The sequence below is a fragment of the Nelumbo nucifera genome, chromosome 8 (genome assembly GCF_055504915.1).
Source record: "Nelumbo nucifera cultivar China Antique chromosome 8, China Antique-T2T, whole genome shotgun sequence".
Classification (NCBI taxonomy): domain Eukaryota; kingdom Viridiplantae; phylum Streptophyta; class Magnoliopsida; order Proteales; family Nelumbonaceae; genus Nelumbo; species Nelumbo nucifera.
This window is the reverse complement of record NC_142656.1, coordinates 58,010,312-58,033,060: the sequence shown is the minus strand read 5'-3', so window position 1 is coordinate 58,033,060 and position 22,749 is coordinate 58,010,312. Positions and strand designations below refer to the sequence as shown.

The 22,749-nt window shown below is 38.6% G+C and overlaps 1 protein-coding gene across 4 annotated transcripts; it reads left to right on the top strand.

The window, feature by feature from the left end:
• Window positions 1-1,091: 1,091 nt before the first annotated feature.
• LOC104612640 (ALG6, ALG8 glycosyltransferase family) lies at window positions 1,092-19,051 on the top strand. 4 transcript variants are annotated; one of them, XM_088893717.1, is made up of 10 exons: window positions 1,092-3,468; window positions 3,579-3,613; window positions 6,563-6,724; window positions 7,543-7,583; window positions 7,809-8,220; window positions 8,314-8,497; window positions 8,611-8,718; window positions 9,727-9,888; window positions 17,992-18,244; window positions 18,347-19,051. In XM_088893717.1, the coding sequence occupies exons 4-10, from the start codon at window positions 7,565-7,567 to the stop codon at window positions 18,793-18,795; spliced, it is 1,587 nt and encodes a 528-aa protein (XP_088749843.1). In that variant the 5' UTR covers window positions 1,092-3,468; window positions 3,579-3,613; window positions 6,563-6,724; window positions 7,543-7,564; the 3' UTR covers window positions 18,796-19,051. The 4 variants fall into 4 exon arrangements, with proteins under 4 accessions (XP_088749843.1, XP_088749842.1, XP_088749845.1 ...); XM_088893716.1 differs by lacking the exon at window positions 6,563-6,724 and having other exon boundaries at window positions 1,094-3,168; window positions 3,264-3,468; XM_088893719.1 differs by lacking the exon at window positions 6,563-6,724 and having other exon boundaries at window positions 1,094-3,468; window positions 7,792-8,220.
• Window positions 19,052-22,749: the final 3,698 nt, after the last annotated feature.

The window sequence follows — 22,749 nt, the reverse complement described above, 5'->3', positions numbered from 1 at the left end:
ACATCTCTCCATGCACAATACTATGTAGGAGGATGAGATGTTCTCTATGTGTGGCTACAATGTTATGTGGGTAGATGTGGACAGGAGATCTGGACTCCCCTCATGAACCAAGGATTTGATAAGGATGTCTCGTGCATGAATTCCTCAATTTGGTCAGAAAAGTTCTCCCAATAGATGTAAAGCTCCATGTCAAGTACAAGTCTCTCCCTCTCTCTATAAAAATAATTGGACATCGTGATAGGCCAAGTTTGGGAGTGCTTATTTGAAAAATAAGCACTTAAAAAATAAAAACAAATGCTTCATACACAAGTAGTTATGACTTATGAGTGTTTAGTGAAAAAAACAATTATTTTAAATAGGGGTAGTCTAGATATTTTAAAATAGGGTAAATTTCTTAAACTACCCTTATGGTTTAGTTAATTAACTAAGTGTATCCTACTATTTGAAAATTGACTAATGATACCCCTATTGTTTTTGACAATTGACTAATATTTCCCTTACCATTAACATTCACATTCTGTGATAATCCATTCAAATGTGCCACCACATGATCGTTATAATTTTTAAAAATACCAAATTACCCTTTTATGTTTGAAAATGCCCTTTTTGTTTGGGAGAGATGATTCTGCCTATTGGTATCGGCTCGTCATCATCTTTGGGAACAGCTTCAGCTATTGTCAAATTACAACTATCGAGAGCCCAAAAGAAGCATTGGATTCGATGGTTTGGGTTCTCCAGAGACACAATCCCCTATCTCTCTTACCTGGTACTCCGTCTCTCTCTCTCATTCTCTGTTATGCACTTCCGACCCAACAACTTTCCGTTTTCTACAAGTGTGTTAGTTCATTTTGCAGTTCAGGTCATCACTACCTGTGGCCTTTTAGGTGGTAGTAGTACTAGATTCAAAAGGACGAACAAGACATCTACCTAGGACGAAGACTTGAAAAGAGAATAAATAGATAAAATAGACTATTTGATTATGGGAAAAGAGAGCACGTGCAAGTGTTAATGATGTTGATTCTCACAAGTAAAAACTCAAAACAGAGGCTCCTAAATCTCCCATCTCTTTACTTCACATTGAGTTGCGGAGAGGAGAAATAGAGAGGAAAAGGGGAAGAGAGAGCTATGAGGAAGAGCAGAGTTGAAGACAAAGAAGAACCTTAACTCCAAATTTCCTTTACACCTTTTTGAAGATGGTAGAGGATTTTTCTTTCTTCAATAAGGTGTGTATGATACTGGCATTGCTTCTTTACCGTTTATTTGTTCACTTTTTTCTTCTAGAACTTTTGATTTGGGTAAAGGGTGTGTGGATGTTCTTGAAAGTTCTTTCCTTTTTTGCATGGTTAATAGATGGGTTTGTGTTTCTATCAAGGATTTGATAGGAGAAAGTTTTATTATTTTCTTTTTCTTTTTCTTTTTGATTTTATTGAAGATTCAAATAGAATGTAACCCACATTACCTTTACCTGTTTTGTTCCTTTTTCTCCTTGTATGTTTTCTGCGAGATTGTTCAAATGGAATGTTGCAGTTTATTCCCTTCAAGTATCATTCCCCTATGTGACCATCGCTTGAATCTGTCGGTAAGCATACTCACCGGCAAGAAATTTATCCTTCTTTGGGTAAATTGAAGTCGAAGAAGGAAGAGCAATAAAGGGCATTTTTCCCTTAAACTTCATCATCTTCCCATCAACCATAACTAGCATCGGAAAGATTCGAGAGTTGGAGGTCCTTCTTCCCGTCCAGTCTCTCTAACCATCCGAACCGTGTTTTCGGCTAAAAAGGAAACAGCACCAATAGGCTAAAAAGGAAATAAACACTTAAAAATAAGCCCAAAATTTAAGATCCTCATATAAATGATTATTATGAGAATAAAGTATTTATTTCGGACTTAGTTTCCAAATGCAAATAAATGTTTATTGGTGCTGTTTCGGCTCAAGCGCTCCTAATTCCAAATTTAGCATAAGACGCATGCACTCCAACCTCCTTTTTGCTCCCGTGTTTTCACCTCGTCCTCATCTAGTGGTTGCTTGGCACCGGTGTGATTTTCTAGTGATTCGTTTGCACTAAGGTGGCAGCAATGACACATCAGCAAATAAACGGAATCGATGTGAAAACTGTGTTTGTACTATGCTTTTTTGAGAAACAGTCAGAAAACATTTTTGCCTTGAAATTCCGAATTTCACCTTGTCAGCCAAAACACCTTTCTGACATTTCACACCACTTCAAAAACGCAATCCGACGTGGTTCCAGGTGTAATCTAACGTGGCAACTTGTCACGTCGGATAATAATTGATTCAGTGCTTTGCATGTGCAGCGGAGAGTTGAATACACCCGAAGGCAACAAAAACCCATTCGATTTCAGCTTAACCCCTTCCTCTTCTTGCAGTCGTGAGGGTTCTTACTTCTTCCCGTCTCCGTCGTCGGTTCCGATGAGAGCTACAATATCTTCTTCACCGTTTTTCTTTTTCATTTTTTTTCTAACCTCCGGTGAGTTCTGTTTTCTTCAGGGTCTTCTTGCTGTTTTCTTCAGCAAGGCAAACACAGTTCCTTGCTGTTATTCTTTAGAAATCGTAGGTTTCGATTTGCTCTTTTCTTCTTGCCGTTGTATTCTCGATTTGCTATCTTCTCTCTCCTCCTGGTCAGGTGCAGAGAGCACAGTTTCTCTCTTCTTGCCGTTCTACACCAACTACGCCATTTTCTGGGTATTTTGATACTGTTGGATTAGAATAATTTTGTGTATCATATGCACATGAGTTGCATAGGATCATTAAATACTACACAGAAACATGGAGTGCTCCCAGATGCGTTTTTTAGAAAAAGCGTTTTTTCTTGGTGATGTGGCATGAAACAGAACCAAATGAGATTTTCTGAGAAATGGTCATGAAACGTTTCTTAAGCGTTAGGCGATTTTCTGAGAATCGATTCGCTTGAAAATCGCAAGGGTGCCAAACACCTACCTAACTGTTCACCCTCCCAACTTCCACTTGAGTGTCATAGGGGTTTTTCTTGGAGACCTTCGGGACTCTAACGTTGCTTGTAGTTGCGGGTTTGTTCGATTATCTTCACATACTCGTCTGGTTTCCTATCTCTTTCCCCGTTGCAGAAGGGTAATGTTTGTCCAATTACCTCATCTAACAGGGGAGGTTTAAGTCTCTTTTGAAAAGAAAAGGTAATGTTTAAGTCTTTTACCCATTTTTTTTATATATTTGTATTTAGGCCTTGTTTGGTAAATCTAAAACCGTTTTTTTATTTGGATAATGAAAGCCCATTAGACCAAAAAGATAAAACCCCTAAAAACCGTAAAAGTCCAAAATGATTTTCAAATGGCTACAACCGAAGCTTTTGGTCTATTCGGGCTTTTCACCTACACCTAGCAAAAATTTGAACTCGACGAAACATCCTTCGTTCTCCACTTCCGTAACAGACTGAGAGGAACTTTGCCCCAAGCGACTGAGAAGCATCGATGCAGGTAGTTCTTCTCCTTTTAATTCCTTCAATCTTCTATTTTTTTCATCGTTCCATGAATTTCCCCTTCTTCTTCTTCTTCCATCAAGTACTAATTGACATTTTTTCTTGTAGGAGGCTAATTACTAGCTGTTCTTCACCGTGTTCAGGTATAATCAACTGCCATTGCTCTTTTTTTTTGTTCGGATTCCATTGACACATTAGGCTCCAGGTTAGGGCTTAACATTTGTTAGTGCTTTATCATCAACATTTTTTGATGTCTATTTACATTTCAAATTTCTGCGATCTGAATCATATATACATGTCAAAAAAGAAAAAAAAGAAAAAAGATAAAATAAATATAGTTGGCGTAGCAAATGATTCAGTCATATTAGAAACACTCGTTTGATGCGGTTTGGTGAACTATTTGTTAGAATAACATAACCTATTCCAGCTGCTCCTGTTACTGGTTCGTATGAGCCATCAACATATATGTAGGCTTCATGATTTTTCTGGGGGGTGTTTGGTGAACTATTTGTTTATTGCTTGTGGTTGTCCATAGGGTTCAGCTTTCTCCACCAGTTCAGGGGATCCAACACGCTTTGTTGGTGGATTTTTGCATTGGACATGTCCCATATGCGTCTAAACAGAATGAAGAATTTTGCAATATAAACCTGTTCGATGTTAGGTGACTTGCCCTGCACGTTTATGTTAAAATTGTAATTTAAGGTGGTTGTGGAGAGTTAAAGAATTGATTTCCATTAATCTTACTTAGACTCTAGGAAATGGACCTTTTAGGGAGGTTATAGTCAGTATTGATGATACTGTAGTTGGGGCTGTCTGGCCTTCTACTGTGATATACACTGGAGGGATCAATCCTCTGCTACGGTGACCCATCTCTGGAATTGGTTCTTTTGATCTCCCTTGATATGATATTGATATTACTCCATTGCTAGGAAAAGTTTTGGATGGAAGGCAGCATCAGTTGGGGTTTAGTGTAACAAATGCTCTTAGTGTGTGGTACATAGATGCAAATTTGCACGTATGGTTGGATAAACAAAGTGCTGGAACTAAAGGAAAGTTGATTAAATATGATGTCCAACCTCTAGTGATCACCTTAGTTTCGGACTTCAATGGTTCAAATGGAGATTTTCTTACTACAGCAAGTAGGTCTTTTCTTTTAGCTGGATGGGTGAAGTCTTCTCATGGAAACATCACAACCCAATCACATCAATACTTTGCTTATAGGAACACAATGAAGTTTGGGAACAATGGGAATGAGCAGATTGTGAATCAAACAACAGATGTCAATGCCAATGTTTATTCTAGGCTCCCTTCTCATTTAGATTTTATTGATTTATCTAGAAGGTTTCCCCTTTATTTTACACTAACTTTGTGGATCAAGGAAATGGCACCTCGACTTCAATTTCAAACCTGTCCTTAGGATTCAACCAGCAGTTGTTTTCACGTGGCCCATTTGGTTTCTCAAGGGGAAATCTCATGAATCTGTAGGCTGCACATGGTTCTATGATTGTATTGGGGAGTTTGGTAACTGGTGGTCTGGGAAGCACTCAACAAGTATTTACATATGATGGTAAAGATGGATGCTACTTGTTTTTTGATAAGTAAAGATGGATTCTACTTTAGGAAAGTGAGTATTTTGTTAGTCTAGCTCTCAATGAGGAGAATGGAATTGCAAGAGTTTCTGCACATACAAATGGCAGTCCATGCATGTTTTGTCATTTACATTTATATGGAATATAAGGCTACATTTGGTTGCAGTCTAAACTTCATTCACACCGGTCTAGATTCATGGAAGCGTAAAAGGGATGAGTGTAAAATTTGGTTTACTTTTGCTTCATGTAGGCTTCTCTATCATTTCCTGCTTTTTCTTTCAAACTAAACACAACCTATGAAAGAGAATGGAGATAGGAGCTGGGTTATCTGTTTAGAGTAACTAGGATGCAAGATGATCTCCACTTTATATGAGAAATAGAGAAAGAACTGAGGTAGGGGGAAGTTGGTGCAAATTTTGCATCAGCTTTTGGGATGTAAAATTTACACTCAGCGAATGTAAAAAAGACAAAAAGTATAAATTTTGTATCAAGTAAAAATGAAAATCATAATTACAAACAAACAAAAAAAAACTGAACCAAGTACGACTTTTGCTCCAAAGATTTGCATTGCAACAAAAAAATGACAAAACAAAGGGTTTGTTTGGAAATTTCTATCAGAAAAAAAACAAGAATATACTAAATTTAAGTTCAGTATTTAAGGTATTGGTTTTAAGTTTGTCTAATGTTTTTCAATTCTGTAAGATTTGGGCTCGTAAATTCAACTTGGTTAGCTATAGTTGAACATTTTTTTTTTTGATCAATAAGCTATAGTTGAACATTAGGAGATGGAGTACAGTGGAAAGGTAGATAAAGTGAGAAGATCATAGCATGCATGAACTGAACTAAGGTTAATGGGCCTTGAAAACTCAACGGAAGTGACCGGTGAGCTAAAAAGTAGGGAGCTCAATCTCTATGAAATTGGTCCGATTATAGTTCTCTTAAAAAGGTGGACTTATTCCATTGAGGGTTGGAGTAAAGTAGTTGGTGGGAAGCTCAAATCTCATACTATTGACCAAGACAAGTTTTTCACAAGACAAGACAAGACAAGCTCAAATCCCACTCGGAGGAATTTACTTGCATCAGATTTACATGATCAACAGAAGCAAGTTTAGATCTATCAACCTGGTTGATTATTGGTTGCTCCATTTGAAATGCTATAGTGAAGCTTTGCCAATCAAAATAAGTGTTACAGTTGAGATTTTGTACATCTTTATTACTATTTTCTAGTTACTTTTCAAGGATATCTAAGTTTATATTTAGTATTGATTTCAGACTAGATTGAAAGATACCTACTTTCCTCTTGTATTGGGGTCTCTTCCCCCTCCTCTCTTTTTAAAAAGATTTATTCTTTATTATAAAAAAACATCTTTTTTTAGATTAGACTGTATTCATTTCCTTCAAAAAAGTCAATGCCACTTTTCTTAATTAAATAACTGCCCAAAATATTGAATTTCCACTGAAGGTGTTGTGAGGATTGAAATCTAAGACCAGCATTTTTTGCAGAATAGCCACTCTCAGACCTGAACCTATGTTCTTAACTTCTAAGGTTTGTAACCCTTAGGTTTTACCCTTGCACCAGAAATGGTCCATGGTTTTAGATTGTTGTCTACATATGAAGGGGACAAATACAGGCACAGAACTGCTGATATGTGTTGGGCTTATACGGTAAGACAAGATGTGTATTTGTCTTTTGCTAAATTCCAGACTTGTGTTAAATAACTGTTTTACAAGCAAGATAGAGGCCTTCATCATGGGACAGTAATACTGTTTTCAGAGAACATATACTGAACCTTTCTTCCTATGCTGTTACATTGTTGTATGCATATTATGTGTGTAGACAAGAACTCTCACCATTATTTACCTTGTGGTTCAAGGAGCTTATGAACCTGGGAATTCTGGATATAATGAAAAAAATATATGGTGAAAAAGCTATTAGCTACTTTTAAGTTATTTTCTCATTGGTTCCTTTTACATTTGATACATATATCAAATTTAAAATATTGCATTACAAAATGCAATGCAAGAGGTGTAATATATTTGCTTGTTAGTACATAATAGTAAAAAGGTAAAAGACCCACATGTCAAAATAAAAGGCAAGAGAACTTAAAATGAATAAAATGCTATTGCTAATTATCTTTGATCATTGCAGGACTGAAAATTCTTGCTCCTCATTAAAGGCTGCTTCCCCTTTAAAATTTTATTTTATTCATTTCCTTTTGTTGACCCTTAACTTCTAGTTATTAACTAGTTATTGCTTTTCTTATTCTAGTAATTAATTAGTTATTAATTATTTCTAAAACCTTTTTAAATAATTTTCTTCCGCATAATCTTTTATGAACCGTGATTTTGTTTTATATAGATGAATGCATAATTGGAGCCCGTAGATGATAACTGCATATGTCAATGTGTAAATTGTTATCCTGTATAGGGAAATGCTTGAGTGGGGCCCATTTTAATATTTGCATGTTTGAATGTGTTACTAGGTCCCGCGCATAAACTTTTAACATGTATGTAAGAGGAACTGGTAAGTATGTTTGCCAAGCGGTCTTTTGATCTTTCTAGCTTTTTGAAAAATCTTTAAAAAATTGCAACCAAACGGTCTTTGGTCTTTGAAGATCTACCTGTGAAAGATCGTCAGTCTTTTGAGGTCTTGAGCATTTTGGAAGATCTTCCTAAAAAGACTTGCCAAACACCTCTTTAGTCTTTTGGTGCATTGCTTCACGCTAGTTCAGCTTTATTACTGCTAAAGGTGGAGTAGGACATTGTGAGATAAGCATGGGGAGGAAAGAAAAGAAAGACAAGGATCATAAGGACGATGTTTGTTGGCTGTCAGTTCATGGAGGGGTTGCTGCTTTACTCCTGTGCATTGCTGTGTTTGCTTTGTTGGTGAGAGTGGCGGTTTCCATTCATCCCTATTCAGGGGCTGGAGATCCGCCCAAGTATGGGGATTATGAAGCGCAGAGGCATTGGATGGAAATCACCCTTAACACCCCTGCCAAGGAATGGTATCGTAACAGCACCATCAATGATCTAACCTATTGGGGCCTTGATTACCCTCCTCTTACTGCCTACCAGAGCTATGTCCATGGCCTCTTCCTCAGGTTCTTCCATCCTGATTCTGTTGCCCTCTTCACTTCTAGAGGCCATGAGTCCCCTATTGGGTGTGTATCACAATACTACCATTGTTTTGTTCGTTATTTTTATTTTTCTTGATTCAAAATTTTCTTTGTTGTATTTTTCCCCTTTCTGTGCAGAAAACTTCTCATGAGGTGGACAGTATTGTCTTCCGACGTGATCGTGTTTTTCCCTGCAGCTCTCTATTTCATCATTGTCTTTTACACTGGACGCCGTGACAACTGTAAAGAAGATATTGCATGGCATCTTGCAATAATTTTACTAAATCCTTGCCTCATCCTAATAGATCATGGACATTTCCAGGTTTGCAAATGTCACCACATGGAATTTCTATTATGTAGTGCTGCTCTCCAACCTTTTGTCCATAAATCACGACAAGATGCTTAGTTCACATTCTCATATTAGTTCCTTGACAGTTCAACTGCATCAGTTTGGGATTCACCATTGGAGCTGTTGCTGCTATCTTCTCTAAACATGAATTGGTAGCTTCAGTGCTATTCAGTCTTGCACTCAACCACAAACAGGTTGTATTCTCAGTAGAGTGCTTTATCTAGCACTCTCTTAGTTTTCATTTTCATTTTTTTTTTATCAATAACCATCCATTTTATTTATAGGAATTTAATATACAAGCATTCATTACCCATTTTATCTTTCCATTCATTCTTTTCTTATAAAGGTGCCCAGAAAATTTCATCTCTCTCTCCACACCCCTTTGTTTGGCTAATACATTAGCCATACTGTTTGCTCTCCTTTGTACCCATTGAAATCTCACTTCCATCTCTCTAGTCAACTATCCATTTTTTTTTAAATTCATTTCTCTACTGTCAAAGAGCTGTCTGTCTACTTAACAGCCCCTCCATCACCATGTCTGAATCTCCTTCAATAATTAGCTTGTTGAAGTTCATCATCCTTTCCCTTTGTACACTTTCCATGACAGCCATGACCTCAGCTCTTGGAGAGTCTTGTATTTCAATCAGACCTGAAAATAGATCCACTATATGATGTTCCTCATCCCTAAAAGTGATGGCCCTGGATTTCCTCTGCTACTTCCATCAAAATTAAGCTTGATGAACCCTTCCTCTGGGGGAGCCCATCAAAATTAAGTTATTATTTTCATTTCTTTGTTTAGTTACTTTTATTGGTCCGAGACTGCCTGTTTGATTTATGCTGTATGTGGTCCTAACATGTGATATTATTTTTTTCTTTTTCTTTTTTTCCAGTCATTTTGAAATCTAAGATCAACTGCTTAGAGGACTCTGATTTTGCTACTCTTAATCCTTATATGAAGTAAAAGGTCTCTCTCTAACATAATGGTTGTAGACCAACACAAACATATTGAACTTCTAGATGGCATATAAAATGCATATTTCTGCTTAAAATGAAGTCTGTGATTAAAGGACTCTCTCTAACATAATGCTTGTAGACCAACACAAGCATATTGAACTTCTAGATGGCATATAAAATGCATATTTCTGCTTAAAATGAAATCTGTGGTTAATTTAGGTTTAATCAGCTCTTTTTCCCCCTTGCAGATGAGTGCATATTTTGCCCTAGCATTCTTCAGCCATCTGTTGGGGAAGTGTCTTAGGCGTCAAAAACCATTTCTTGAGGTGTTAAAACTAGGTTTGGTTGTATTGGGAACATTTATTATTACGTGGTGGCCTTATCTGTATTCAGTGGATGCATTCATGCAGGTAAAACACTCACAAATATCTTTCCCCATCATCTGTTTATACTTCTTACTTGCTTTGGTCACAAAATTTTTTCTTGTTGGTCCCTTCCATGGAAACATGCATTTATGCATGCACAGTGCGTGTGTGAAGTTCTATTTGCTTGCTCTGATGTTTCACAACGACACCTGATCATCAATATTTCCTATGCTTGACATGACTATGTTCTTACTTCTCCTAAGGTACTTGGTTATTGAATGCAAAACCATGTGGATTATGCTCTTTCTGTTAATCCAAATTTATTTATTTTTATAAAAACCTAAATAATCTGAGTGTATTTTTCCATCTGATGGAAAGTGAAAACTAGTATCTTCTTCTTGAGGAGTTTAGAAGATTTCCATTTTGGTTGATATTTTATTTTGAGAAGAGAGGGAACTTGTACTAATGTATCAAAAAATAGAAAGAGAAAAGGAAAGGAGCCTGTATATGATCATAACCCATGTATAGATAGTACTGCCCCATGCGATGCACGGGCTGGCATTAAAAGATGCCCATTTAAAAGGGGAGTGATTACATTCAGTTTCTTTTTTTGATCAGCAACACAAAAAGATTTCATTAATTAATAGAAAAACATGATTACAACAAGAAGTTGTGAAAGGAACCAGCTATAGAAGCTGTCCCAAATCAGTACTACATTTGAGCCCAAAACATATGAGTTCTATATACACCTTGCCTTGCTAAGCTATCTGCCAAGCTATTAGCAGTCCTCCTCACCCATTTCACTCGGATTAACATGTCCTGTGATAGCCATTTGAATTTTCTGAATTCATTCCTCAAAATTACATTCAGTTTCTTAATAAAAAAACCCATTGTAAGTAGCCCCTGTTTGTTTTTTTTTTTAATTTTTAAATAAAAAACCACAAAATTCTAAAGGGTTTGGGAAGCAAAAGAGAGTAAGCTGAGGTGGACAACTACATTTTAGAATATAGTATAGATGAACAGTTTAATGGCTCCAAAGTAAACTCTGTGGTGGTAGATTACTTGGTGAGAGAGTAAGCTACGTTGGAATCTCTCTCCTGTACATGCAGCAACCTTGCCCCTCTAGACATGATTCTAGGGTATGGAGATAGAATTCAGAGGGTAAGTTCTCAACTAAATCCTTCTATGACCAGATAACTAAGCAGGATGCTTTTCCAATGAAAATGGTGTGGATCCCTACTATCCCTCCAAGACTAGCTTTCGTGGTCTGGATTGCTCTGTAGAAGAAGTGCCTAACTGTTGACAAGCTGGATAAAAGGGGAGTGAGATTAGCTAATGCAGCCTGTGCGCTCTGTTCGACTGTTCCCAGTATGAGGAAAGCAATAGTCACTTGTATCTCTACTACCTGGTTACATATGAGGTTTGGTCCTCCTTTTTAAAGACTTTTAAGCTTAGCTGGTGTTGCCCTAGAAACCTAGAGATGCTTTCTTGGAGCTAGCAGACGAAGGGCCTTAATATATTGGGTAGGCAGCTATTGCAATCTGTCTTGACTGCAATTATTTGGTTGGTTTGGAAGGAAAGGAATAATCCTATCTTTAAATCTTGGCGACTTATTCACAGAAGGCGTTACAACAGGCTTTCTCTCAGACAACTCGGTAGAGCCCATCCGTACTAAAGGGGGTGGAAAATCTGACATCCTTCTAGAAGCTCCATTCTCAAATCCAGTTAACGGTCAGGAGATTTGTAAGGACGTATCTGCGACTTATCAGAAGGAAAACGGAGACTTACTGTGGAGGGACAAACAATCGGGTATAAGAAGAGTCCACTGTATAACAAAGGAGACAGGAAGGCTTTCTCCGCAGGCCCGAGCCAAGGAGCTAATCGACACTGCCATCCCTTTTCAAGACTTGGACTCCCCTGCCTCCATTTTCAGTTTCTCGTCTCCCTCCCAGCATAACCCAGGTATTTGTGTCCTTTCAGGTTTTGCTACTAATGCTTGCTCTGTGTTCTGTGTTCCAGATACCAGTCTCAGTTCATAGCCTGCAAGCCTGTGAAGGAGGGGGAGGGGCAATTAATAGAAGTGGAGACAGAGAGGGTAAAGAGAGGGAAGATAGAAGAGAAGAGGAAGTAAATAGTACTACTGGTGAGATCATGATTGATAAAGAGGAGGAGATGGATTCTAAGAAGGAATGGGTGGAAGAGGTTCAGGTAGGAAAAAGTCAGGAGGAAGAGAGTAGAGTTGGGGACTTAGGTCAAAGAGGAGAGAAAGGGAAGGATAGACAAAAGAGAGCTGACAAGTGAAGACTCTGTGGCAGTATTTGTACAAAAGCTGGGATGTAAACTGAAAGATCCAAACGATCTGAAAGGATTCATACAAAAAAAGAGAGAAGAAGTCAAGAGTAAAAGGAGAAAAAGAAGTGAGGCTGAAAGACTAGTGAAGGATGTGGAGGGAGACAAAAGCTTCGTTGTTGTAGGGGAAAGAAGGAAAGGGAAGAAGTGAGGGTAATAGGTGCAAGGGGTGGTCAACAAATAATTATGCGGATTATTAGCTGGAATGTGAGGGGATTGGGGAGTGCAAGAAAGAGAGCAGTGATAAAAGAGGCCATCAAGAAAATAGATCCAGATGTGGTGCTGCTACAGGAAACCAAAAGAGCAGATTTTAGTTGGGTGGATTTACCTTCATGGGGATCCGTAGGGGGTGTTGTGACAATGTGGAAGAATGAGGTAGTTGTTGGGTTGGAGGAATATGGGTTGGGTTGTATCCAGATTTTCTTTCAATAAAACTCTCTTGATTATTACCAATGAAAAGAAAACATTGTCTAGATGTTGTTTGCATGGTTCCCTGTTTCTCCATTCAGTATTATCCCTTTGTTTGATCCCTATCTCACTTTTTTTTTTTCATAAATGAAAGTGATTTTATTAATTCAAATAAGGAAAGTACAGTCAGCCTAGAAGGAGGCATGAGGTGTTACTTCCCCCAAGAACTGAACCATAAGCACTAAATAAACATAAGCCTGAAACACAATTACAAGGTAGTCCAAAACAGATCTCCCCCTGACACCTGTTGCTTTGCCAGAGAATCAACCATTGCATTTGCTAATTTGCTAACCCACTAAACCCTGACTGTCATATTTTTTGTCAGCCATTTAACTTTCTTTAACAGGTCCCTGTAGCCCCAACAAGCTGTTTCTGGACTTGTTAGCCAGCCCACTACTACCTTTGGAATCCCCTCCAACTATCAAATTGTCCACACCAAGTTGATTGGCCAGCTGTATACCTTGTACCATTGCTAGTATCTCAGTCCAAATAGAATCACCAATACCCACTGGTCCTGAAAAAGACATCATGTTGCTGTCCTTATCTCGTAGGATCCCTCCTATTCCGGGTGGCCCTGGGTTACCTTGGCAACTACCATCAAAATTCAATTTTACCATTCCTTCCGGTGGGGGTGTCCATGCCGTTCTACTTGTGATTTGTTCTTTGTGGAGATTGTAGAAGCCACTGCTGCTCAATTTCTCCTTAAGTCATCAAAGGAGTAGTCTTCCAACAAGTGTAAGGATTTCAACCACGAGGCTGTCCATGTCATTATGCACTCCTTGACTTCGGCAAAGCTTCTTTCCTTTTCTTGAAATATTCTTGCGTTTCTCTCCTCCCACAATGTCCACAAGGTAGCGACTCTTATACATTTCCACATCAGTTTCCCTCTTTTTGTCATTCTCCCAAAGGTAGACGGACTGAACAATAGCTTTACTTCGGAAGGCAAGTTCCACCTGCACCCAAATAATGATGTAACCCAGTTCCAAATATTGGCAGCAAACAAACACGACATCAGTAAATGGTTACAGTATTGATCTTACCACAATAGCTTTACTCATAAAGCACCAATGAGGGGACAAACACATATAGGGCTTCTTCTTTTGCAAGTTTTCCACATTATTGATCTTACCATAATAGGCTTCCCAACAGAAAATGCTATTTTAGGAGGTATTGGCCTAGACCAGACCTCTTTAACAGGGAAGACTTGAGAGGAGGGGGTGGATCAAAGGGATTTAAAGAAAGATGAACAAGTGAAGGAGCCAACCGTGGTTAGAGACCAAACCCTTTTATCTGGGTTAGGGGGGTCCAAACACATTGAGTCTAGAAGCAACAAGAGTTCTAAAACACAAGAAGATTCATCATCCATTAACCCTCTTTGGAACCCAAAATCCCAATTTAAAGCCAAAGGGAGAACCGGGGGGGGGGAAGGAATCTCGAAATATGTTCCTTTTTAAAGAGGGAGATGGAATAGAGAGAAGGGAAACTGTCTTTTAGGGGTCTAGTGCTCACCCAAGTATCTTCCCAAAGAAGAATAGAGTTTCCAGAACAAACATTGTACCTTACAAACATGAGAAATTTGGGGAGAATGCCAACAATTGCCTTCCAGGGTGTTGTGAGCAAAGCCCTTCGGGATGCATCCCAACCTGATTCAGAACAACCATGGATACTCTTCACTACTTCATGCCACAACCTCTCTCTCTAGGGGCCATCTCCAAAGCCACTTACCTAAAAGAGCATCGTTTTTAATGACTACATTCCGTAGTCCTAGACCTCCTTTTTTGCTTTGACTTGCCACCTCCCACCTAATCAAGTGGTCTTTTTTCTCTTCCCCAGGTTCCCATAGGAAGTCCCTCATCAATTTATCTTACCTCTTTGCCTCACTTTTAGGAATTCTAAAGACTGACAGGAAGTAAATTGGCAAGTTGGCTAGAGTTGCCTTAATCAAAGTAACTCTAGCCCCCATGGAAATATGGTTTCTCTTCCAAGCTGCCAGTCTTTTTTCAAAATTTTCCACCATTGGGTTTTAAAACCTACTTTCTTTTGGATTTGCACCTAAGGGAAGTCCTAAGTAGGATTGAGGCCATTGTGACCAGGTGCAATCTAAACAAACTGCTATAGACATTGCACCCGATTGTTAGGCTAACCGGTTGGTAATAAAATTCAGTGAGTTCCTGCTGTCAACTAAAATCGAAATTTCCTGACCTAGAGTTTTACCTTTAACTCACATGGTTGAAGAGAAATTGTCCCTGTCAAGGCTTGTGAAGATATTTCCACTCTCTCTTCTTGATTCTCCTTTGTAATAGTGTGGTCTGGTGTTTCATTGTCCAGAACCAAGTCATCCCCTTCCTCTTTCTGAAGTAGATACAATTTGGGATTCTTGCAGCAATGACCTGGGCCGAACTTGTCATCACAATTGTAACAGAGTCCCTGGTCCGGCATGGCTGCATTTAAGCCGATGTCAGCTTCCTTACAGTTCAAGGGATCAGTTCAACCTCTTAATTTAATTTACTCTTTATTCTTGTAGTTTGGCAAGACTAGTGGCTACCGCCACCATGGTAGGCTGTAAAGCTTTCACGTCAATACAAATATCATCTTGAAGGCCTCTCACAAAATAGCCCTTCTCAAGCCACCCATAAACTTTTGAGGCCAATTTTTAATCTCATGTCGATAGTCTCTAAGCAATCCACTCTGGCACAACTTAGAAAGAGCTTCATCAAAACCTTTGAAGGTTTGAATGTCCCAAATCTGGTTCTTAAGGCTTTGGTGAAATTAGACCAAGTCAATTGAGGGTTCGAATGCCTATACTATTGAAACCATGAAATCACTTCACCCTCAAGGTGGATTGAGGTGACAACCACTCATTATGGCTTGGAGTTTCATTATATTCAAAATATCTTTTGGCCTTGAAAACCCAAGAGATGGGATCCTCACTTGAAAAAGAAGGGAAACCCAGCTTTGCTGATTTGAAGCAGAATTGGCCTTGTTGATGTTTTGGGATGCCAATTTTCCTCATCCCCGTTGGGTACTCGGCCTCCTCGACCTAGTGGGGCTGCAGGGACAAGGGCAGGGATGGGAATTAATTGGGACACCCGACCAGGGGTGGGGAGTGTTGTCCCCGGCCCACCCCGACCTCGATTATATATATTAAATATATATGCTATATTAAAAATATAATATTATTTATGCTATTTATAATATTATTTATGTTATATATATCAAAATATATTTAAAGTATTATTTACATTTTATTATTTTCTTTATTTTAAATAAATATTTTCCCCAAAACAAACTTTTAATTAAAAAATTTGGGGATTCGGGTCCCCGATGGGGAAGCCGTCTTTGTCATGGATTGGGGATTGAAGCTAAGTTTTTTCCCCGATGCAGTACAATGAATACAGATTGCCAACCAACTTGGAGTGACTAATTTGATAGTTGAGGGAGACTCTAAGGTGATAGTGGGATGGCTGTTGGACCTGGATGCTGTTGTTTGGGGCTACAAGGATATCATCAAAAAAGTCAAATGGCTCACAAGAACCATGTTAGTTAGATTTCAGAATGCCATGGCAGTTTCTCTAGCTAAACAAGGGGCTTCAAGGGATTCTCTGTTTTTGGCTACTTTGTAACTGTAATCTGAGAAGATTTGGGTTCGGAACCACCCTTAAGGGTAGGAATACCTCATGCCTCCTCTTAGGGTGCTTGTACTTTTTCTATCTCTGTTTAATAAAATACCATTCATTCATAAAAAAAGAGAGTTACTGGTTTCTATTGAACCTTGGGAAACACCCTTTAATTCATGGTTTTTATTCAAAAAATCCATCACCTAGGTGACTTGATGAAAAGGCACTCCCTGGTACGTACCCTCACGGCCTCACCTTGGTGCCTGGAAAATTATGCTCTTTTTACATCTCATCTCTTAACGAGTAACTTCCACCCCATTTATTGCTAGCTTAAAAATGATTATCTTCCTATTCCCATTTGTTAGTGAAAAATCTGGAGTTTCATTGCCTAACTTTAATTATTTACAGCAATGTTTCTGCCTCCAACTAATTTCTTTGCTCTCAAAAGCAACTAATCAAGTCAAGTTTCACTTACTGCCATCTTGATTGTCTGTCTTTAATTCATGCCTCTTCCTGCTTCCACTCGTTTCAACTCTTCTATTTGAGATAAAATCACTTTCTTTTGTTCCTTGACTTGTCCAAATTCCCCTTTGGTCCACACCTTTAGTTTTCTTTGCAATTTCGTCCAAAATTAGAACTTTCAATCTTGCTTCTGCACCATATTTTACCCACAACAAAGGAGGAAGGAATGGGCTACATGTTTTCAAAGCAATAAGGGAAAGGGCCACTACCTGATCTAGATCGGGTAAATTGAAGGGGCTTTGATCTGATATAGGCCATGGTGATGCACAACAGGATATCCCATTCCATTGCTCCTCCTAGTCCACCAAAGTTGCTAAATTTTCTCATGCTAGTTGTAAATGGATCTGTTAAGGTTGTTTGTATTAAGAGAAGTGGGTTATGTTGAAATCCCCACCAACACACCAAACACCCTCATTAAGCCTCCTTATAGAGGATAATTTTTCCTGCAATTCCACTTGAGTATCATTTCTCATGTGGACTTTAATCCCTAACAAAAATTTCACCATTGATCATCTAATCAACAAAGGGATAATAACCTTTGGCAATGTGTGTCACATGTGTAGGAAGAGTGAGGATTCTGTCAAAAATCTTGTTATTCATTGCCAGAAAACATATGGGATTTAGGCACATTTCCTGCAACTCTTTATGCACCAAAGGGAAGTTCCAGAGGATCTTCCAAGGTTCATCTCCTATTGGAAAGTGCATAGATTCAGTACTAGAGGGAAAATCTTATGGGCTTCTCTTCCATTTGCAGTCTGCTGGTCTATATGGAAGGAAGGAAACAGTAGGATATTTGAATCAAGAAGGTTTATAATAACAGAAATCACCAGCAAAAAAAATTCTTTTCAGTTGGGTGGCGACACTCAAAAAGCCATTTGAAGAAATTAAACAGGTTCAACCTAGAGGTCAGTGGAACAGCATCATATTTTGACTTAAATTGCTGTTCTGTGCATGGGGTGATATGTATTTGATAATATTTTAATTCCCTTTCTCATGTACTCATTTTGAGGGAATCTTGCCCTCTTTCTATGAATAAAATTTCAACTTACCAAAAAAATATATTGAGAAAAAATATGTTGCCTTTTGACATGTACATGTCTTCTATATCTTATTTCTTTCCTGCTACATTGTTGCATGTTCTGGTAAAAGGTTAAATATAGAGATTTACTTTGTAGCCTTGTTAACACCACAGGTTCTCTCTCGCTTAACTCCCTTTGAGAGAGGGATATATGAGGATTATGTAGCAAACTTTTGGTGTACCACCTCAATCATCATAAAGTGGAAGAGGCTGTTCACAACGCAATTGCTGCAGCTTCTCAGTTTCAATGCAACTATTTTGGCTGCCTTGCCTTCAATGGTTCAACAGATAAGATATCCAAGCAATCAAGGATTCCTCTATGCTCTATTGAATATTTCGTTTGCATTTTACCTGTTCTCATTTCAAGGTATGAATATATTATCCTATTTTCCTCTCTCCCTATGCTATTTCTGTTCTTATTTCTTAAGGGTAAGTCTACTAACATATAATTTGATTGGTAATATGACAGTTCACGAGAAGTCCATTCTATTACCTCTTCTACCAGCAAGCCTTTTGGCTGTGGAAGAACCTCATCTTTTCGGGTGGTTGACTTACTATGCTTTGCTTTCGATGTACCCTCTTCTTCTGCGTGATCATCTTATCCTACCATATGTGTCTCTGCTTGCTCTATTTATTCTTTTTAACTATTCGCCTATCAGAAGACAAGGAAGAAAGGAGAGAGGTTTTCTCTCTGTGTGGAAAGTTCTTCTGATAACCTTGCTCCTTTCTTGCTCTCTTGTACTCCACCTAATTTACTTGATGTTGAAGCCTCCAGAGAGGTATCCCTTCCTCTTTGATGCTATGATTATGCTTCTTTGCTTCTCTCAATTTGTGTTGCTTGCTGCTTACACAAATGTAAAGCAATGGAAATTTATGAGCCACTCTACATCTATTGAAAAGGAGAAGAAAATTCTTTGATCTCTTTATTTAAAAACTAGGCATTTTTTTATTGCCTCGTGCTTCTGTTGATTTAGGGAAATGTGTCAATGATGTGAGCAAACAAAAATGGAGATACCTCTGATTATATTTGAATATGTGCACTTGAAAATAAGTACTAACAGAATGTGTTATGTGCATAATCCAATATAGCTAACATGTTGCTTGATGTTGACATATTTTGAATATGTGCACTTAATTCTTTATGGTTGAAATTATATATTTGTTGGTTGTGTCTAACTCTCTCTCTCTCTCTTTATATATATTGCTTTTTTGGCGTTTTTTTCCTTTTCCTTTTCTGTTTTTTTTTTTTGTTTTTTGTTGAGTGTTGTGCAGAAGAATTATTTTATAGAGATGGAATTTCTTGGGAGATCCAAGTTTCTGGATGTTTGAATCTCTGATTATGTCAAGCATTAAATTATGGGTCTGTTTGGTTCAAGGGAATAGGACCCTGGAATCAGATTCCAGATGTTTGGTCGACTGCAAGGTTCAAAATATCAATACGCCGGTTTAGGCGAATCGATACAGCTCTTTAGTGTTTTTTCTTTTTAAATTTTTTTTCGCAACTGGTTCAGGGGAGCTGGTTTAGGCCTCCACACCCTGAACCAGTCAGACCCCCGATACACCCATTGTAGGGGCGTTTTGGAGGGGTCCTGAAACGATACGTATCGGCCGATACAGGCTGATACGTTTTGATGCTTTGAACCTTGGTCGACCGGAATGGGAATGAATAGGTGGAATGTCATTCCCCCATATGGGGGAATGGCCAATCCCGACCCCCTCCCCTGGAATGTGATTCCCATTCCGCTACTAGTAACAGTAACAGTATTCTGATCATCAAATTCTCACTCACCGGTTCTTTTATTTAGGCGTCGGTTTTTTTGACATGTTTCTAGGGTGAACGGGATAGAAACAGTCATCGGAGAAGGGACTTAGCAGCGGTTTTCGTCTAGTGTCAATTGACACTGTTCATATACGCAGGTTAAGAAGATGACCGTTTTTCATTCTTAGGCTTCTCTGGTGAATTTTTTGATGTGTTTCTGGGGCGAACGAGATAGAAATAATCATCGGAGAAGGGACCCAGCATCGGTTTTCATCCAGTGTTGAGCAACACTATTCATATATGCGGGTTAAGAAAATGACCGTTTTTCATTCTCAGACTTCTCCGGCGGCATTTCCAACGTGTTTCTAGGGTGAACGGGAAAGAAATGGTTGCCGGAGAAGGGACCCCAGTATTGGTTTTCATTGACACTGTTCATATATGCAGGTCAAGAAGATGAGACGAATCGGGTATGGGTCGGGTTTGTATAGTCCTACTTGGTCCATTTAACTAATGTGACATGGCTTATTAATTGGAATCCGATTCTGATTTCGATTCCAGCCTCTTGATGAACCAAACAGCACCAATCGGTCTGATTCCGTTTCGTAGGGGGAATAGATCATTCAGATTCCAAGGGATTCCCATTTCAATTTGGATTCCGATTCCGATCACAAACCAAATGGACCCTATCTTCATTGAATGCTTAGAGAACTAATAGGCTTCTTATAGTATGATTGTTGGGGAAGATGGGGAAAGCATTCCTATTCCATGTGACTACTAGAAGTTGAAGCAGCTAGCAATGTTTCTAACAGGCATCAAGCAAGCTCAGATAAGAAATTAAATGCTTTATTCCTTTCCGGGTGCAAGTTGGGCTGGGACAATCTTGGCTGAATCTGATTTTGGATTTTGAGTAATTCTCCAAATTTAAATCCATTAATGTGGAGTACCTGTATATTTAATGAACATTTGATATGCTACGAATAAAATGGTTTGGTCACATGGAATGGGTTAGTGGTTGGAGCATTGGAAGATATATTAATACAGAGTGTTACTATATCTGATGGTATTTACTACTGCAAACCTTGCCATGCTTAAATCTAAGTAGTGTTTCACAAAAAAAGTAGTGATTAGACTACGGGGTTAAACCTAAGGTCCAAGGGTTGGGTTTCTGTGGCATTCCTATAAAATTGGTTGCGTTTCTTTCTCCTTTTGCAAGTGTATTATGGCAAATTGAGAGGGTTATACGATTTTCTTATACTGGGAAAGAAGTGGCATGACATGAAATTGCTTGCCAAACTAAATTTTGAACGCATATAGTAAAGTAGTAATCAGTAAGGTATGTTGGACTGAAGCTTATTTGTTTTTCTTTCAACATCCCCCCTCCCCTTCTCCGGCAGGGCTCATTAAGGTTGATATTCGGATTGGTTCTGTTTCTTTTTATCCTTCTAAAGTCAGCCGAGCCAAGTTACGTATTTCATCAATCCTTTGTAGAGACCCTTGATTCCTCCTTGGTGAGTTGGTGTAATGGTAAAATGTTGGGCTGGCAAGCATTGAATGAAAATAGGGATGGCAGCAGGGTGGTGCAGGAGGGTTTTGTAAATTGTAGACTCTACTCCTCCCTAAACCTCTCAATCCAAATTCACCTAAAACCCTTAGTGGGTTGATTTTAAGAACCCAAATCCTTCCTGTACATAAAAATGCAAAACCCCCCTTGGCCCTACGACCCTATTATTTCTGCATTCAAGGATAGGAGTGGGTTGAGTTTAGAACCCACATCTAATTTCCTTTTATTTCTTCTTATATATAAGTAATAAATAACTAATAGAACACAAACAATAAAATCTTCAATTATTTGATTAAGACAAAAAAGAAAAAACACAAACCATCAATTATCCTTAATATTTCAACACCTAATACATAACATTTACATACGGGTTGGGGAGGGTTGGGTTTAACCTAAATGCCTAGTACTGTAGCCATACTAGTGGAATCCCAAAACCCATCATTCAAGCGAAAAAACCTGCTCCATCAGGTACTAGGTAGGATAGAGAGCCATCCCTAGTTGAAAATGCAGTTTCAAGTCAGAGCAGCCACTTCTGTGCAATAAAAAAAAGGTTGAGCCGAGAAAATTGTTCTGTTTCCCTTTTGTAAAATGACAACTAATTACAATGAGATGAACTTGAATAGAAAACTCCACATGGTAAATAGGGTTCGACTATGATGCTGGAAAGACATGATACCAGAAAGTTTTATTTGTTACAATCACTCAACAGAGGTCACCAAAGCAGGAACCTATCAGGTGGGTTTTCATCAAAATAAATCGGGGGTTTTGATTGGTCAAAACCTTTCAGTTATGTGACTTATGGCTTTTTGGTATCATAGATTTTTCCATAAAAAATATTTGGTCCTTATACAGTTGGAAGACATGCATCCAAGGCATTTTATGTCTAAATTTTAGGGTTTAGAGATTTAGAGCTTAAAATTTTAGGTTTTTAGGGGTAGGATTTAGGATTTAGGGGTTAAACAGGAAAATCAAACCAGATGTGGGAGGATACTTTCGCCCGATGGATGATAGGAACCAAGTATTGCCCACTCCATGTAGGCCCCAACTCTAACAACAACCGATAACTAAAGGCTCGGCCCATAAGTAACCAACACCTGGACTCAAATAAACGAATCTGGATCTAATCCCAACTGAGTCCCAACGACCATTGTAGCTGCACGTTGGGAACATCTCGCCGTAAAGGACAAGGGAGATGTTCTCAATGTACAGCTGCAATGGCTGTTGAGGACCAGATCTGACCATGGACCACTAAATCTGACCATGCATGACTCCTCAATGACTTCAAGTCTTCAACCAACTCGCTAACAATAACAATCGAAATATGGGTACAGCTCCAGTAACGTTCTGCATGACATTTCCTACTTATAATATTTGAACTTATAATGCTCTTTAGCGTTTCAGCGACCCTGAAAACCAATACATATCAAGATACAACCATGACTCAGTGAAAATGTAATGTACAATTTTTTTTTCTCCGCAACATTGTCAGTTATGTAGGCTGTGTTTGACAAAGTCTTTTCGCATCTTCTGGGCTTCGACAAGTTTGAAAGAC